We start from the raw sequence: 18,740 nt of genomic DNA, 5'->3' as shown, positions 1-18,740 counted from the left end.
TGTCCATCAATGTCATGGTGGTATATGCAGTCCTGGATGTAGTGTGCAAAATGTCAGACTTGTATAAACCTGTAGGTTTTACTTTATTAAAACTGATGTAAGAAAAATGTTGTCTCAAATTGTGAGGTTCACGTTGGCATTTGCACATTAGCTCTGCTTGTTCCCAAAAGCCAGGTCCTATAGATTTGAGTTCCATAAGTGTTTGTGTCCACAAGCACCTGTGAAACCATTCTGTTTTGCTGGGCTTGTGTTAGCTATGGATGTGGCTCCATGTTTGAGTACTTTTGTTTCTGCTCATGGAAGATAGCATAAATATTGCATGTTGTATCTGATGTTTCAAAGGAAAAAAGAGCACAAAAGCATGGTACTTTACCTATTGTATTGTTTTGGACAGAAGTCCTAAAATTACCAAATTATTCTGCATCCTTTTAAAATATCTAATGTTTAATTCTGTCATATTTCCTGCTCTCAGGTAATCGTGTCTCTACCTTTGATTGTCTTGTCTCACTTTTGCTTGTGGTGCGTGCTGCCTGAGTGGCCGCCCTCCGTGATTCTGCTCGGTGCTGCAGTTTGTCCTGTCTGAATGCATCTCCTCAAACGGCTGCTCTAGGTGTATTTAACATCACTAGCGGTGATACCAAATCAGCGGCAGTCCAAGCTGCTATAATAACCCAGGGTAATAACAATGTATGCATGTTGGTTTTGATTTTCCCCCTTGTCTCCTTTAACGGAAAGAAGCTGCGATGCGGTGGTGTGCGCGCTCTCACTCGCTCTCATTTTCTCTCTCTCAGTCTCTTATTAATGTGTCATAACATGTGAATGTTCTTTCACTTGGCATACTTTTACACTAAAACGTACTTAGAATAATCCATGGCATAATGCTGTGAGAGGCTAACAATTTTTGGCCAAATAGCTATACAGAATTCTTCTCATATTCATCTGAAAATGAGTTTTATTGAAATCATCAACTCCCAGCTTACTGTTCTGATTGCTTTATTCAGAGAAAGGTCTCAGTTTTAAGTACCAAAAATAAATTGGACCTTTATTGTGTAATTTTACTGACATGAATAGCTTTTATTAAGAGTGTGGAATCAGTCTGTTACAATTAAATCTATGCTCTAAGATGCTTAGGAGACCAAGAACCTTTTGGAACTTATCTGCATATGTATCAAGTTCCTTTCCTGTTATCTAATCTTTCTTTATTATGAATTTTTTGTTTGTTTTTAGGGATAGATGCCAGAAGAAAAACAAAACAAACATGTTTGCTTATATGGTAACTCTGTATTCCAATTCCTTACATGATTGTTTGCCTGCCTTTACTCCCTTGTAATAGAAGATGATGACCACAAAGAAAGATTTCTAAATTTGCAGCAGAATTACTGTCTTGCTGACTGTAGTTCTGTAATAATAGATTGTAACCCTCAGAGATCAGGAAAAAAGCCCTTTTTATATGTTGTTCAACGGCAGCCTTATTAGCATAGTTCAGTTAACACCTAAGAGTAGTGAAAGGAAAAATGAAGAAGGATCACAAAATGAAATTGTTAACATAAATAGTTGAGCTGAAATTCTTACAATACTAAGTTCTTTTGCAAGAGTGTTAGTCTTATTTATTTCATTTATTCCTCCCATACATCTTGAACTTCCATTTGCAATTTTGGCTGATGACAAAATGTTACCAGATCTTGGAAGAAAGTTCAATTCTGGTTCTGCTTATGCTTCTGAGAAATTTTTGTTCTGTTAGAACTAAAGCTCCTTCCCACATACACTCTCAAAACAAAACCTTAACCCCAAATGTTTGAGTACTATACTACATGAATAGATGGTGGAATAGATGACCTAATTTAGTGATTAAAATAAAAAACGTGTTCTCTCGCCATTGTTGGCTGCAATATCCATGCAACTCTTCATGAAAGGTTCTCATAAATTGTAGAAAATAATTATTTTAAATAATTTTTATATATATATTTGTAGAAGGTCTCAGATAAGTTATTAATGCAGGAAATCATTCTTTGTTCTCACTGCATGGTTATGCTGAACTAATTTTAATGTGACTGACTAAATTGTCTTATCACAGTGCACATATTCTAGAGGAATATAATTTTCTTGTGGACAAATATTGGAAAGATTCATAATGTATGCTGTCCTCCATTTCCCAGAGTTGTGCTTCAAATAGAACACCAGGAGTTTCTCTAAATTTCTGGTAACCATGACAACCGTTACTTTAGTGTTATTAGCCCAATGTAATTTAGTGAAGTAGGTTGCTAGAGGTAATTTTTTAGCTACATTGGGATGGTACTCGTTATTGTAATTCAAAATAATATTTAGAATTTATATTTAAAAATCTCTTAGTCATAATACTGAAGCATACTCTATACTTTGGATTTGGTTTTGTAGCGAGAGCCTCACTTTGCAGAGGGGCAGGTTGGGGGTCTTGTCCAAGGCCCCTGGATGTGTCCAGGGCAGAGCTGTCATTGAAACTTGTGCATTGCCGGTTGCCACGCAACGGTCCAGGGCTTAGGGCTTAATGGATCTAAGATTTTGTTCCATACAATTTCCTCCCTTTTTCCCCCTTCAGTGTATCTTTCATACACGTGCACACACACACTTTCTCTGTAGCTATTTCTTGTTCATTCTTAGAATTGTGGAATTTTACTCCTCGTAAAACTTGCCATAAAGAGGAAAACAGATGTACTTGTGAAACTGCACAAGTGCTCTGCGTTCTGTGCGTGGTCTGAGGTGTGTGGGTTGAATTCTGATTCGTTTGAATTAAAAACAAAAGTAGGAAAAGTAAGTAATTTTTATTGTTATCATCTGATATGAAAAACAGTGTAGGCAGGAAAATTCACGTTTTAAAAGCTCTACATGCATTGAAAAAGAAATTAATTCAAGCTGGAAGTATAGACAATAAACAAGTCTGAATAGAAAAAAAGAAAACTTGAACTCAATTTAGGACTGTACCCTAATTGAAAAAGAATTCATTTGAAAAGACTAAAGAAATTAGACACAACAAGAGCTTAATTCTATTCTCTTGTATGTAGTTATCTTTTAATGTGTGATGTAGCAAACAGGGAATCAAGTGACATTCGCGGCATTAAACGTTTTGCTCTTGTCTTGCACAAGGTGCCAGACAATGCAAAATCTCGTTCAGTGTGATTTAAATTGAAGAGATGTAAATGAATGCAGGTAGGAAAAACAATACAAATAATTTCCTTTAAATGGATGGAACACATGCCAGAAACAGAAATTCTGTTGGAACATTTCAGTTTATGCATGTATTTCTGGTAGGGCAGCAGTGTTTTGGGGGCTGGTTTGGTCATCTGGAACACTTTTGCAATATAGTTTGTCACTAACTTCTTACAAAAGTATAATTCACGTATATGTCAACCTTAGCTTAATTAACAGAGGATAAAAAAATACATTTTTTTAAGGAAGCAACTTCTTTTAACTATTTTCAGTGTATTTTCTTTGTCGTTTAAAATATTCTCCAAAATCACTGCGCTACTGTTTATCCGATAGGTGACATATCTTATCATTTTTGGAGAGTTTCGTTTTTGCCTTCTTTGTGCATTGTTATGTCTGAGCATAACAAATATATTATCTTCCTATGCCTAAGATAGACAGCTAAAAGGGAGACTGGCTGTACTTTTGTTTGCTGGACCATTTTATATCTCTGTGCATTTTGGCTGCAAGTGTATCACTAAAATAACAGGCTTTACAGGCTAATATTTAAGCCTGTTAACTCATTCATAGTTTGTTTGAAGCCAGACTTTCAAAGCTTGCATGATATTTCAATTTTTACATCAAACAGAAATGTGCTTGCTTTATAAAGGTGTACAGAAGACTAGAATTTTGTTAGTGATTTCTCATTATAGCCGTGCAGATTTTTACATATAACTTGCATGTAAGAGATTACATCCACTGAATAATCTTATCTAGATTGCATATGGAATATTTTTGGTCGATGCAGCATGGCATGCACATGCACATACACTGTGTACCAGGTCTGTTCGTCAAGGAGCTGGATCTGTAATGCTTTTAGCATCTTTTGGGAAATGGGGAGGGTTAGTATTTAAAAACTGTTGCATGTTCATAAGTACAGAAGCCTCCCAGACACTGTGAGCCTGGAATATAATATAATATACACCTTGAAAATCCTATTTTCAGATGCCACCTAACCCTGGTGGCACCTAAAATTCACATTTGTCCAAGGTTCACCTCAGGTTTGCCCGTGCTGAGCCCAAGCCAGTTTGTGCCTGCTGCACCTACTCAGCCATCTGGGCAGCGTTTTAAAGCAGTGCTTTAAGAGATTGTTCACCACAGAGGATGACCTTTCTTTAATGAATGGTTTCAGACATTAAAATACTCACTGTAGGGTACAGGAGGCAGGTGTGAAGAACAGTCTTTTTTCCTTAAGAAGATTTGAAACCTTATGTGTGTATATAGAGTTGGGACTGTTCAGTCTAGAGAAGAGGAAGGTCACAGTGGATGTCATCAATATCTATAAATACATGAAGGGAAAGTGCAAAGAGGATGGAGCCAGGCTCTTTTAAGTGGTACCCGGTGACAGGGCCAGAGGCCGTGGGCACAAACTGAAGCACTTCTTTACTGTGAGGGTGTCTGAGCAGTGGCACATGTTGCCCAGAGAGGTGGTAGAGTCTCCATCCTTGGAGACACCCAAAAGCTGTCTGGATAGGATGGTGGGCAGCCAGCTTTAGGTGACCCTGCTTGAGCAGGGGGTTGGACAGGATGACCTCCAGAGGTCCATTCCAACCTCAACCATTTAATGGCTCTGTATTGCTTCCCAATAAAGTGCCCTTACACCTGAGACCCAGGTTCTCTAAGGTGCCTTTATTCCTTCAACCCAAGTAGTATTTCTTAGATGAAAACAATAAATATTGGTTTGCAAAAGAAAGAAAAAAGTGATCAAAACAGTTACTGTGGCATTATGATCTAGAAGACTGGACATAACCATAAAGAGTGAAGTCCAGGGTTTAAAATGCATGAGCATCCATTGGAATGGATACTGCCGTACAGGTCCTTCCTCCAGGGAATTTGCCTTTAACGCAAAGCTTGAGAGGCTTACTTGGTATCACTCCAACTTAGTGTGCATTTAATTGCTTCATAGAAAGTGAAATGACTCTGAAAAGAGGGACTGAAAACAATCACACTGCACTGGCAAGTAGTTAGAAGGCTCTCTGGCTGGATCAGAGAAGACCGAATTCATGCTCCCTCTGTTCTGGTTGAAGATTTTAACTCCTGAACTCTACTGGCTAAAAGAAAACTAGTTCTGCCTTGCACTGGTGGTCTTGTGGCAGAAAACCCAGCTCCGTCTGCCTCTTGTTGTAGTGTTTTATTTTGAATGAAAAGCACTCAGGTTCCTATCTCTAGGAAAGTAGGCTCTAGGCTCTGATGAATGCAGAGCGCCTTCGGTGCTTCAAGGGGAAGTCTTCTCGTTTCCTGTCTGGTACATGTGCTCCACAGCAGCTGTGAACTTTACAGGTTACATATCACTCCACTGAAAAATGCAACATGTGGGACTATGGTGGGTCTGTGGATTCCGTGACGGAGGGCATGGAACAGAAATTAGCCTTGAAGATATTAAAGCCTACCCATGAAAAAGATGGGAGTAAAGGAGTATCTGGAGATGTTAAGGATGCACCCGTGACAGAGAAGGGAGTAAAAGAGTAACATGGATGATAGCAAAAATAGCCAATGAGATGTTACTGCTGTAACTTGTAACCAATAGCAAAGAGACACATGAATTGGTAAAACTGTATAAAAATGCACTTGTGGCAATAAATGGCATCTACTACTTTCATCCTGGAAGAACTTGGTCTATGTTGTTTGTCCATCTAAACCATGACAGCAGTATTTACATTTTTATTGAGACTTGATTTGTGAACCTGTTGATAAGTCCTTCTTAGAAAATCTTGATTCCCAGAAAAACACCCTGAAACCAGTAAGAATCATGAGTGCAGCTGCTTATAAAGGCCGGGTATAAAAGACATCCACATTTATGAGAATCTGATGTTCAGAGAGTAGTGAAATTTTATTACAAGACATCTTTAATGACTTGGTGTTCACTTTAAAGAAAAAAAAAGGGAGCAATTTGTTATCAATGAGACAATTACACTTTCACAAGCTGTTGTTACGTTTGATCTGCTGTCAAAAAAAATAGTTATGTGCTTTTAGGTCTCATGAAAGCTTCAAAGATGACTTTTCAGTCTGATGCTTAAAGCTGAAAGCTCTCCTACCAGCCAGAACAGGGGAGTGACACACCGATAGAAATACAAACTGATTTTGGAAAGTAAGTTTTGATTTGTTATGCAGCCAAAAGATCAAGCTACAAGTGGGAATCAGTAAATCCAAACACCATTTTAGCTGTTTCCCTATTGTATTGATGCCACACAAAAAGCTGTGGATCTTTGTGAACAAGTTTCCTGTTTGTTCCAGAAAGGTGAATGAACAAGCTTATTAAAAAAAATATAGCGTACACCTTTCAAGATTGAAACTGTTGTCATCACGTTTTCAAGACTCAGTTTTCTGTTTTACATGTCTATAGAATTTCACGTGGTGACAGAGAGAAAAGTACCTAAAGTGTAAAATAACTTCTGTAATGTGATTTCCATCAATTTAAAACTAGTGACTGAATTGAGAAAACTGATTGACCAGCTGAATTTGAATATTATGTGTCTCTCAGTGCTTTTGAATATCATGTGTCCTGTGCACTGACTCTTTTCAGAAACTTTAAAACACACATGTAAATTTGCCACCTGGATTGAACTTAATTTTTGTTCAACATCCACCATGTGAAGAGGAATGCTTTTGCACTACTTACCCACATTTATTGACTATACAGATTAAACCACAAAATAATAATAATAAAAAATGCCATGCTTTGTCTTCAAACTGAAGAACAAATTTAATTAAGGAGTCATATTCAAGCATGGTTTGAAAATTCTGAATCCATTGCTGCTTTCTGTGTGCTGACCGGCAGATGTTAGAAATGCTGTTCGCAGCTTCCAGGAGTTCCTGGGTGTGCTTAGAGAACCTCAGACACTCCGGTGTTGTCAGGAGGCAGAGAAGTGTTACAATCAATCATTTCCATCTACAGAGCCTACACAGAAATGATACGTGGGTCAGCTTGTAACCTGATTTCATCCTAGTAAATAGTCTCAGATCTGAGAAAAAAGGTAGAATTGATTGTGGTTCAGAAACGTTGCATTAAAATACTAAAAGTTTCAGAGAAAATGACTTTTACTTAATTAACTTGTCACTTTACTTGAAAAAGCAAATATTTTGCTGACAGTTTAAAAGATAGAAATTGGTAAAAGGGCTTTCTATTCTTCATAAAATTAAAGAATTTGAATCCTTTTTTAAATGAAGTAGGAAAAAAACCCCAATAAAACATTAAGGAACTCCAAAGTTGTGGGCAGCAGAAAAACCCAATAAAATATTCAGGAACTCCAAAGTTGTGGGCAACACTTCCATACTGCTGTTCGCATAAGCAAATTGGAATGTGGCTAAAATATATGTATTTTTAAAAACCATAGGAAAATCCATCAGGTTACGAGAGTATTCCTCATTCTGATTAAACCTCTTGACTGAGTTACACATAAGTTTTCCATCCGTTTTTCCTCTTTTTCTGGCTACACTCTCAGTCTTAGCTTCTTCAGAAGAATCTTCTTAGGAGCTGGTCTTTTCCTGTGTTATTATTGAGAAATAAGCCCCTGATTTTGACTTGAGATAGATGATAGACTCTGTAGCAAAAATAATTAATGTGGCTATTAAGAAGATGCTTTCTAAAGTAAGGAGCTAACTGTTCATTGCTGTCTGCACTGTCCAGGAAGACATTGTGAACAACTGCAACTGGAAGCTGCATTTAAACAGGAGTTTGCATTTGATTTGCAAACTGATTTTCAGTGATTTGGGCCTAGGATGGAAAAATGAGCTTGCTCTAGGCCTTGGCTGCACAGGCAGATTCAGGAGATTGGTTTCAGCAAATCCTTCTTGTTCTTGCCCGTACCTGCTCTAGACAGGTATGGGGACCATGCCTACAAAAGCTCTATTGTCATTTGTATGACTGGGGACAGATTTCACTGAAAGAGTTTGTGTTGACGTTGTGACTTCCAATAGTTTACTCTTTTTTCTTTCACCTTTTTCTTCAGGTGCAGAAACCTTACTTTTCCTGACAGGCTTCCCGAGGTCAGCATTGTGTTCATCTTTGTTAATGAAGCTCTCTCGGTGATTCTGCGCTCCATTCACTCAGCCATTGACCGGACTCCTGCTCACCTGCTCAAAGAGATTATTTTAGTTGATGATAACAGTAATAATGGTAAGAGGTTTTGTTTGGTTGGTTTTGATGTTTGGTTTTGTGTTTGTTTTGGATTATTTGGTTTGTTGTGGTTTTTTGAGTTTTGTTTGTTTGTCTGCTTTTCCCTAGAGGTTGGATCATACACGAGAATCCTTGAATTCTGCCTTCAGTGTATTTTCTCCCTTCTTCATGTCAGTCTTTCTAGGCTGTCTTCACATATACACAAGTGGGGTGTGTTAAAAAGATTATGTACAGAGATAGAATGCTGTTTCCATATGCTTAAGGTGTCTGTTAACCAAAATTTTGAGTGTAACAATAGATTCATGTTTCAGTTGTACGTTTGCATGTATGTACTCAGTTTCTCTTTTGTATAGAACATCCATCTGTGTTTCTTAGACGTCTCCTCTGGATTTCCAGATCCTCTGCTGTCTGGCTTTCATGAGCAGGGCTTCTCTCATCCTTTCTGTCATTACAGATGTTATGTGATCCCTGTAGCTAGATCCTGTGACTCACTGTTGATCATAAATGTATCTCAGAGTGGTACAGAAAATAAATTTTTTGCAAAACAAGTGAATAAGTTCCCCACTCCATGCACTTCATTATCTCCTCTCTTGCTAACTATCGATGAAGGAAAAAGTAAAATTCTGACTCTTCATAGTACATACAAATCCCAACAACTTGATGTAAGCTTATATCAAATCTAATTCCAGTCCCAGTGAATAATACTGTGTTTAGAGTTACCTAAGGCTGACCAAGCTTTTCTTGAAACATCTGCTGATGGAACAGTGTGGGTAAATTGGCATGTGGGATTTATGAGTTGTAATTTGTAGTTTATGGCACAATTTATCATGTAACAATGAGATGAAGTAAATGAAAACAATCACAATGAAACAGTAAACTATGAGCAAAGTGAAAACAAACAAAAACCAACCCAAACTAAAATCTACATGTGTGCATACACATAAACATACATGTGATTCAGAAACTTCTTGTGAACTGAGGTAGGCTTTTGATTTACTTCAGTATGGAATTCAGTCATTTGGCCTGGTTTTACTGACGCACTATTGCTGGCCTTAATTTTTGCCTACTCCCTCATGTAATACATGGCAGCTTGATAGGAAAAAAAACCTCACAACTTGATTGGTGGACTTGGGCTTGGAATGTGTTTATAGAAAGTAATTCCTGCATCTTTCAAACAGGTAGAGTTAATGTGATGCCAGGAGCTCAGTGAAGCTGAATGGCTGTTGGTGCTGCAGGGCCTGAGGCCTCTGGACATGGAGGAACTGGCCACAAGGCAGCCATACAAGAAGAAAAATAATCTGGCTCAGAAATGAGGTTTCTAAAGTTTGAGTCTGATTTTCTATAATTTACAGGCAGTTATTCTAGAGGGCACATTGTAGAGCAATGTCAGAAACTTCAGTGTTTCTGAGAGCCTGTCATCACTGCGATGAGCTCACTAACAAAGACACTTTGCGTTGTGCTCTGTGGGCTTGTCAAAATTATTCTTTTTCATTATTTCTTACCTGAAATAGATAAGAAATCACAGGAATCACATATTCTTTCAGGAAGACCTATTCAGCCACATTTTGTGTTAGTACCAGTATTGGTACTGTGCAGTGTAATATTTTTATAGTTGGCTGTGCCTTTTATTCAGGCTTTATTTAGGCCTGCCTTTCTTACCCTCCAGTGCCTGAAATGCTTAGGTTCCTGACCCCAAACAGGAGGACAGAAATTGAGAGGAAGGTGACCTTTGGTTTGGCTGTCTTGGCTTGGTATTACCTATCATTCTATACAAAACCACACTGTGCAGACTGATCCTTAGCCTCCTAGAAATTTTCAGCTCTCTCCAGGATTTTCTGCTGCTCCTCTAGCCCTTTCTCTGGCGTCTCTTCCCTGCAGAAGTAAATTAGATTCCTACCGTCCTCTTTATCCCATAATGTATGCTGAAGACCTGGTAATAGGCATCCATTTGGAGAGGATAGATGTTTGGTAAGAAAGGGAGAGATTGTAAAGATGATGTATGAGCTTTTCTATTATTAGTTTAAATCCTGAAATATTTATTTTACAATTTCCTTTTGCTCTTACAATATTCTGTTTTCAGATTTTTTTCTCCCTTCTAGCATTGCTGAAACTAATCCTTTATATTTAGTGTCATTCTGTGTTTCTGTTAGTAGCTCTTTAGCTTGCAAGTGTTGCTGCTTGTAAGATAAGTGGGTTACTCTGGGTTTCCCTGTAATGTTACCTGAGGGGCAGGATTTTTGTGCTTGTGCCTGGCTCCAGACTCTGCTCTCACAGAGACCTGTCAGAATCCTAATTATAAGCTGTATGTTTACTCTCAGGCTTTTGCTGGGGATGGCAACTTTTATAACTCAATGTAAGATTTTTTCCTGTGATGTAACAGCCATGGATTTCACAGGCAAGAAACATCGCACTGTGGGCAGGGACTAGAAAGAAAAAGTGAGAACAGAGATCAGGCAGAGTGCAAATGAACATGTGTTTTATTTTGATTCTCTTCTGCTGTACGATTGCGTTCACATAGCATCGTGGTTTAAAATAAAAGCAGATACAATGATTGGCCCTAAAGGACGGCATCAAAATGTCCTGCTTCTGAGGGGAAGCAATATACTGGTGAACTGGTGCAAATTCTTGCTGTGGGCCAAATTCTGAATGTACTAATGAACACCTGCATTGTGATATCAGTAGATCTCTGTTTCAGAGAAGAGCAGTGGAAGAACTAGTTGCTTTTTAAAATTACAGAAGGCTGATTTCAGAAACCATATATTCAAGTGTACAGCCAAATTCTGCACATTTGTCTTGAGCAATATAAGCAATAGTATTTTATTTCATGCACTTCAGGGTATGTCAAGCAAATTATCTATGACTTTCTTGAAACCTCAGTGCTGTTTTTCAAGTTTCCAGTTATGTTTCAGGAGACCTCAATTAATCTCTTCATCAAGTTTCCCTTTTTCAAAGTAAATGTTTCAAGTTAGGAAACTAAAAATGCCAGTGTGTGCCATTTAAAAGCAGAAGCTACATTTAACAGATCCCAACATTTTGATCCTTTATTTTAAAAAAGCCATTTGCATGGCTTAATGTGTGTATTTCCCCATACCATCTTTTCTCGTGGAATTCTGATAAGCGTAACACTGAAATGTTTCGTATATTCTGTTAGGTACATTAGTGGTAAAATTTAATTGAAGGTTAAAAAAAGTGCATCTTAGTGGCTGCCTGTGTGCTGCATAAAGAGAACAGAAGATTTATTAAAACAAACCAAGGATCAGTGTAGATCATTTGGGTCCCATTTGCATTGCTGTGATATAGAGCAACTGCACTGATTTCAGCTGTTTTACTGTGGTGTTAAGTGCTGTCTGTCAGATCAGAATCTTCCCCATCCTTCTCAGAAACGCTGTTTGCATTTCAGATATATTATATTTAGTATTTTATAACTTGGCAATAAAATAATTTAGTCATTTTTGCTTTCAGAAGCAGCAGAGTTTTCCAGCTGGCTCAATGCATTTGAGGAGAGAGATTTACAGAGAAGAGGCTTTAAAAACACTTTAAGTGACCAAGCCCACGGCTGCTGATAGATAATTAGACCTCAGAAATGCATTTAGGAAAAGCATTTTCTGAGCTGGAGGCTACTGGAATAGTGTTTTATTCACTCCTGGGCTTGTTGCATCCTGCCCTCTGGGGACAGGCTGGTGACCTCCTGTGCCACTGGAGCCCTGTCTCGGCTTTCGAGTCTTTCTGCTGGCATTGTGTCCTGCTGCATCATGAAGTACCTCTTGAAGATTATTCTAAGATTATTTGAAATCTCTCTAAAACACTCATTGTGTGAGCTATGATGTGTTCAGCTTCATGAGGAGGCAGCATGCATTAATGTGCCCAGAGCATGCCTTACAAAATTTTATATTAGAGCAATAAGTATCATCCTCTATGACATTTTTCCATATTGAAGTTAATAATAGATGTTGCAATAGAGGCTCAGATTTCGTAAGGTTTCTTCCTTTTTCTTTGGATCATTACTTATGAATGAAATATTTTAATGCGTTCGGTTTAACGATTCTCATTTTTTCCTGAGATCTACATGAATACAGCTATTGAATTGCAGTAATAATGCTGGGTATCACAGGATGCTAATTCTATGACTTGCAGTGTTGGAGAGAATTAGCACAGGCTGGTAGAAAGTGGGTTAGATGTATCACCTTTGAGAGATTTGCAACATTGTCCTCAAAACATTGAATAAAAAGAAGCTTTTCAAAAAGCATCCAGAGCTTTTCATTAGAAAGGTATATTTCTTCTTTGGCTATTTTTAAGAGGTATTTGGAAACAGAATATTGTCTGATTTTTTTTCTTTACTATAGCAATGATGAATAAACCTCCAAAGTGCTATTCAAATGCATGCTAGATTTCCTATTACAGCGTAATTTGAAGATGGCTTACCTGTAGACCAGACAACTATGAATGTTGATTTTAAAAACCTATTAATCACAATCTCCTAGGGAAGTTCATTCTGTTTGGCTTCTTATTCGTCTCTTACCTCAATGCCAGCAAAATTCAAAGGCAAAGAAAAACATTTAAAAACAAGAAAAAATGCCAAACTTTATTCAAACCCACATTCACTTTTGGGCCATGGGTTATGCATTTTGAAGACTTTGCTTTATCTGCCAAGATTCGTTCTGCCCATTAGTTAAAGGTCTTGACGCTGAAATCATTATTTTTGCAGTCTTCACAGAAGAAAACTTTCAGCAGTGTTGGCAGGGGTTTATAGGAAAGAGAGGCTGTGTGAGGCTAGTTAGGAATCAGATGCTAAAAAGCCTGTATTTATGTATAGACCAGGAAATCTGTCTCCACTGTAGATGTGAGAACATTAGCTGCTGTTACAAACTGTGCATTTTACTTGCAAGGTAACGTTTAGCACTGAAACCTGAATAAATGAAGACAGTTCTTTGGGCATATGGTCACTGCTGCACACTCTGTGCTGATGCTGGGGACTGCAGTGAGGTGTGTGTCTTGGCTTGTGTGCCAGCTGCTGTGGAGGCACTTGAAAGTATGTAAGAAGAAAATAACCAGGAGCAAAACATCGTCAACTGGCCATCTGTGTTGACAGAAGTTAGCAGAAGGAGGGATGTTGTTCTTATTCTAAGGTGTGAGAGAGTGGAGTATGTGGACACTTCGGTTCATGTCCCGACAATGACTGGCCATGCAGCTCAAAACTCTTGTGGAAAAAATTAAGAACCACTAATGCAAATGGACTGTGAGATTTTTATAAGGACAGCAGAAGATGCTGCCCTAGAGAGGCTGTAGACTCTTTTCTGCTCTTACTTGTCAGTCCTTGTAACACTGAATTTGATTCCTGCTTTAAAGGGCAGAGGTTGTGGAGTAGGACATCAAAAGGATGTGAGCAACAGAGCAGAAAATAGAGGGACACTGTTGATGAAGAAGGCTGTCTGCCCCAACTATTCCTGCCCCTCTTTTGCTTTGATATATCACTCTTCACACCTTTTTCTCAACCTGTATTCAGTCCTTCTTTTTTTTTCATCCAGGTGGTGTATATCCTTAGCCCTTATTCCCTCAGTCCACTTGGCTTTTCCTCATTCCGTCTTGGCAGTCTGCTCTTTTCAGATGTTCACGGCCTCACACCCACTCCATACACCTCCTCCTCCTTTATGTGAGTTTATGTCCTTCAGTTGGGGTCTCCATTTTCTGTGTTCTCAAATGCCAGTGTATCCGCTCCTCTTATCCTCTCCCTGTATCCTTCACCCCAGTATTTGCTGCTTTTTCTCAAAAACTGCACTCCTCTGTTTTTCCCATTTCGTCATGCAGCTCCCCCTTGCCTTTAGCCCCAGTAATTAGACTCCTGCCTGTCTTATCCATCCGTCCATCCATCCGTCCATCCACCCCTTCCTCCTTTCCTTCTTCCCCCAGCAGCATTCTGTTCCTTCCTTTGTGACATGTTTTTATCCCATTTCCCTCTTTTTCTCTCTGACACCACATTTTCAGATGTGATTTTTCATTTCCTTTTGCTTTCATTTAAAAATGATGTTTTGTTCTTTTAGATCAGTGTTTCCAACTATCCCATATCTGAAGCCCATCCTGCGTCAGACTCGGATGTTGCCTTGCATTCGGTCACATGTGGGGGCAGGGACAGCATCCCTTACTGAAGGCAATACTCTGATTTTTGTAGCATTTAATTCTAGCTGTATGAAAGCTGTTTGATAACCAGCATGCGGTTTGCTTTGTTTTATAATGTGAACTGCCACATTCTCTGTTCTTTAGAACAGATGTGGAAGGTCCTCAGCCCTTGTTTTCTGGCAGGCTGGGGAAGCTGCGGTGCTGTGGGGCTGCAGGACCAGTGCAGCCCAGTGTGGCTCCCCCAGTGCAGCCCAGAGAACTCACACAACTGTTGGACCATTTGCCTCTGTGCAAGTGTGAGCTCAGCAGGTGTTTGGAGTGACCAAGTGGCCTTTCAAAAGAATAATTGTTTTAATTATTTGCAGTCTTGTATAGTTCAGTGTGTTTGTATGGCTGGGAAAGCAAAATTTCCATGTGTGTGCAAGCTGATGGCATAACCTCTGTCCACATTGTGGTCATAGGGGAGCAGCAGAGCTTTTATTGCAGCTTCCTGACATCAGAGTTTCTGATTCAAAAGTTCATATAATACTATGAACTGAATCCTCCTTAGCCAGCAGTTGTGGAAAGTTAATATGTGGTCATCTCATCTTTTATTCCATCCAGCAGGTAATTTAACTCATTCAGTCCTAATATGCTTGTAGTGCTGCAGTCTAATAAATACCTTTTTCTGTGTCAGATTCAGTACAGCATGTCCAAGAGGACAGAACAGCCACTTCAAAGCCAGCATTTTCCATACTTGCAGTTTAATGTAGAATAGAGAAGAAGTTATTTTATGCACTCCAAACCTTATTACCAGTTAATCCTTTTTTTTTTTTTTTTTTTTTTTAACTTTCTAATAAAACAAGCCCATTGCTATTAAACTAAGCTTTAAGACTGGATGAACAATGTATCTGATTTCAGTGTGGGAGGAACTAATTTAAGTGTCATCTCAGTGGTATGTACATGCCATATTTAATCCTAATGGAAGGTAGTAGAGTGGAGTATCTGAACTACAGTATAGGAAATGCTGAATAACTGGAACTAGAACAAAATCCATGGATCATTTCAGCTGCAGTTTTATAGCTTCCTTATATCTTCTTTTTTCCAAATGGTAAATGAAACCGAAAGCTATAGTGACATTTTTTCATTGTGGTTTTGGTTTAGCTTGAATCACAGTGTAGCAGTTTCCACTATGTATCTGTTTTACATGTGCTGTGTACCCTATGTATGTCAAGCAGCTCAATGCATGGTGAGTGTTTTCTTCTTCTTCATCCCCGTGTCTGTTCTGCAATCCTCTAATGAAGCAATCTGTAGTGTGAGCACAGTCATACGTGCTCTCAGTTCACTGAATGTATCAAAGCCCAATACAGATAATACAGCAGAAGTTTTTAGGTGATGACAAAAAGCTGCATGTTGGCACTTCGGAATATTCTGGAAGAATTATTTAGGCCAACTAATAGGAAATAGCATCACCTATGTCGGGTGTGATTCAGAAACACTGCACAGAGTTAAAGGCTACAGGCTCATTTTAAACTCTTTTGATAGCAATGTGGACCTCACCCCATGTGCATTGGAAGTGCTGTGGGCTGGTGGTATCAGTCCACTTCTCAGTACTGTCACTGTGATTTTAGCCTTAAAATTAATTACTAGAGATCTCTGAGAAATTGCTTGATTGATATAACTTCTTTTTTCTTTCTTTTTTCTCTTTTTTTTTTTTTCCTCTCTCACATTTGTGGGATTATTTTGTCTTCAAGAATGCTTGAACGGTTTTGCTTGATTATGTTCTCAAACACATCTCACTGCATTTAGGTAGCAGCCAAATGTATAGATCTGGTGCAGTGACAAACAGTCATGCGGAACTTGTGAGAGAAGTGCCGATATCTGTTAATGTCAGTAAAGGCAACTCTAGTTTGATCAGAGATTATTTCCTTTTGACATGTTTTCCTATAAAGCATCTGGAGATCTCCTCGCATCCAGCAGAATTTGTATTTGAGATATTCTAGTAATGTCAGCTGTTAAGAGCCTGAATCACTTCTTAAAGGATTTCTGTCCCTTTCCTTATCAAGAGAATGGTGCTTATAATTGCAAGAGTTTTACAGGGGGTGGAGAAAATACTCTGTAGTGTTAGACAAAGGAGGTAAAAGATTGTGTCCTATATAAAGTAAGAAATACAATTGCCTTTTAAGTGAACTTTATTAAATTTTTCCTTTTCTTCCTAAGTCAAGCATACTTTTCTTAAAATGAAAAATGGATAAAAAGATATTTTTAATAAAATTAATACTGAGTACTTAATTTAAACTGGTGGTAAAACTTCCTGCGAGAACTGATAATTTCAAAACACTTCAACTTCTTTGTGATAGAATCTGAAAATTCTTAATATGCTGAAGGGTCCAAGACTTGATAAGAGATTTGCCTAAGGAAGTATTTAAATGTGTTTCATTATATCACCAAATGATAAGTATCAGTTAGCAAAAATATGTGAAGAAATTAAAGACCATTCCATGTTTACCCAGTAGGCATGCACAAAGGCATATGTATAGGCATTGTTAGATGTTTTAAAGACATTGTGGAACCTTCTGTAAGTCTAAAGTTCAAGTACAGAACCTCTTATCAAAGGATATTTGAGTTCTTGTTGTGAATGAAAAAATGAATTCATGTTGACTTTTCTTTTAGCATGCTTTTTCTGTAGATATGCTTGGCATTTGATTTTGAAAGTGTTCTCCAAGTACATTACATGCCCAAACTTTAAATTACTTGGCTTCACTTGTTCATTTAGTTGTTTGTGGGGCCTTTAATCAAAGGTTTTCTTTCCTTTTGCATGGGAGAAGTACTATTTTAAGTAGTAGACTTCAAGTAGCAGGCTGGGAAGCTTTTGGGGAGCTTCATTTAAAACTTTACGGAAACTGTGATGAAACTAGACATAAAAGCTAAAATTTTCATTTACGATGATGGAATTAACATGGGAAAAAATGAAGACTTGGAGGTTAGGCTTGAGACAGTAAAAATTTCGCTTGTTTTTCCTCACCCAGTTTATTTGGAAAAGATGTTTTGTTTTTCTTGGGCCTCTATAACTTGAGTCTTTGTTAACACCACTTACTGGAAGTCTGGTTTGGGAGTCTGGGTAGAGAGAAATACAGATGCAAGTTCAAGAGGAAGGAGGTACAGGTTGTATACTAAAAACTCTCCCTTCATGTTCTTTATGTTCCTCACATATATCTAGCAATCTGTGCCACAACCTACTCTGTACAGGACAGGCCAAATCTTGCTCTCCTGTCAGTCTGGTAGGTGAAGAACTTCTCACTGGGGAGCTGTGTTCCCCATGAGCCTCTTGCCATGTCTCTACAGCATTTTGTGATGGAATTTGCAAATAAACTGATGTTTTTTTTATTTTAAATATTGGTTTCACTTCAAGTGCAATCTGAAAGGGATGGTAGATGCTCCAAAGCTTTCTCACAGGTGTTTTTGATGCCAATTCAAAGGACAATTTGCCTTCCATTAGTTTTACCAGGGTTTGTCTGCACTACAGTGTAAACTCTCCAATAAATGGTTTAGAGTCATGATGAATGTTAAATAATATGGCAGCATGAATCATTGTTGTTTTCATTTGGCAGCAGAGAAAATCTTGATGGAATTGCAAAGTGCTCTCACTTCTCCCAAGATAGCTTACTGTCGTCTCTGCGTTGTTCCTTTGCTCCTGACACTCTCCTTTGGCCCAATGCCTGTCTGATCATTGCTTAATGTTTCAAAAACTGCCGTCTTCTATTTGAGGCAGTCTTTTCAAGCAGTACAAATACCAGCAGATTTCCATACAGTAGAAACAGTTGGGGAGGGGGAAAGTAAAAAAACAACTAACCAACCAAAACACCAAAAAAAACCCCAAAACAACAACAACAAAAAAACCCCACCAAAACAAAACCCCAACAAATCCAAAAAACACACCCAAAATAAAACAAGAAAATTAGATGCAAACAGTATTAATACTTTATGAAGCTGAAAAAAATTACCATATACCTAGTTGAATTATGGTGAAGTTGTAGGGAACTTAAAGATATTTCTGTGGCTAAGTACATGGTCTATCAGGTTTACATGCTGTGGAATGATTATTCCTCCTGACCTATTGCCGCTAATCTCAATCCTTGCTCATGTGCACAAAGTGGAAAGAAAACAATAAGGTTTTCTAAAATGGAAAACAAGTTGACAACTCATTTGCTAGCAAATAAACAAGTTGACAACTCTGTGCCAGCAAATAAACAATTATTTCAATTTTTTTATTACCATGAAGAAGTGCAATGTCATTACCTCTACAATGTAC

The 18,740-nt window shown here is 38.2% G+C and overlaps 1 protein-coding gene across 15 annotated transcripts in view; it reads left to right on the top strand.

The window, feature by feature from the left end:
- GALNT18 (polypeptide N-acetylgalactosaminyltransferase 18) overlaps window positions 1–18,740 on the top strand; it is a 334,832-nt gene that overhangs the window by 217,051 nt on the left and 99,041 nt on the right. For all 15 annotated transcript variants that reach the window (XM_065066196.1, XM_065066205.1, XM_065066202.1 and 12 more), the window contains one exon: window positions 8,169–8,335. In XM_065066196.1, the coding sequence (XP_064922268.1) occupies window positions 8,169–8,335 (167 nt within the window). The remainder of the gene's footprint in view (window positions 1–8,168; window positions 8,336–18,740) is intronic.

The sequence above is a fragment of the Columba livia genome, chromosome 5 (genome assembly GCF_036013475.1).
Source record: "Columba livia isolate bColLiv1 breed racing homer chromosome 5, bColLiv1.pat.W.v2, whole genome shotgun sequence".
In the NCBI taxonomy this organism is placed as follows: domain Eukaryota; kingdom Metazoa; phylum Chordata; class Aves; order Columbiformes; family Columbidae; genus Columba; species Columba livia.
The sequence above is the reverse complement of the archived record's forward strand: the minus strand, read 5'-3'. Positions and strand labels throughout refer to the sequence as shown.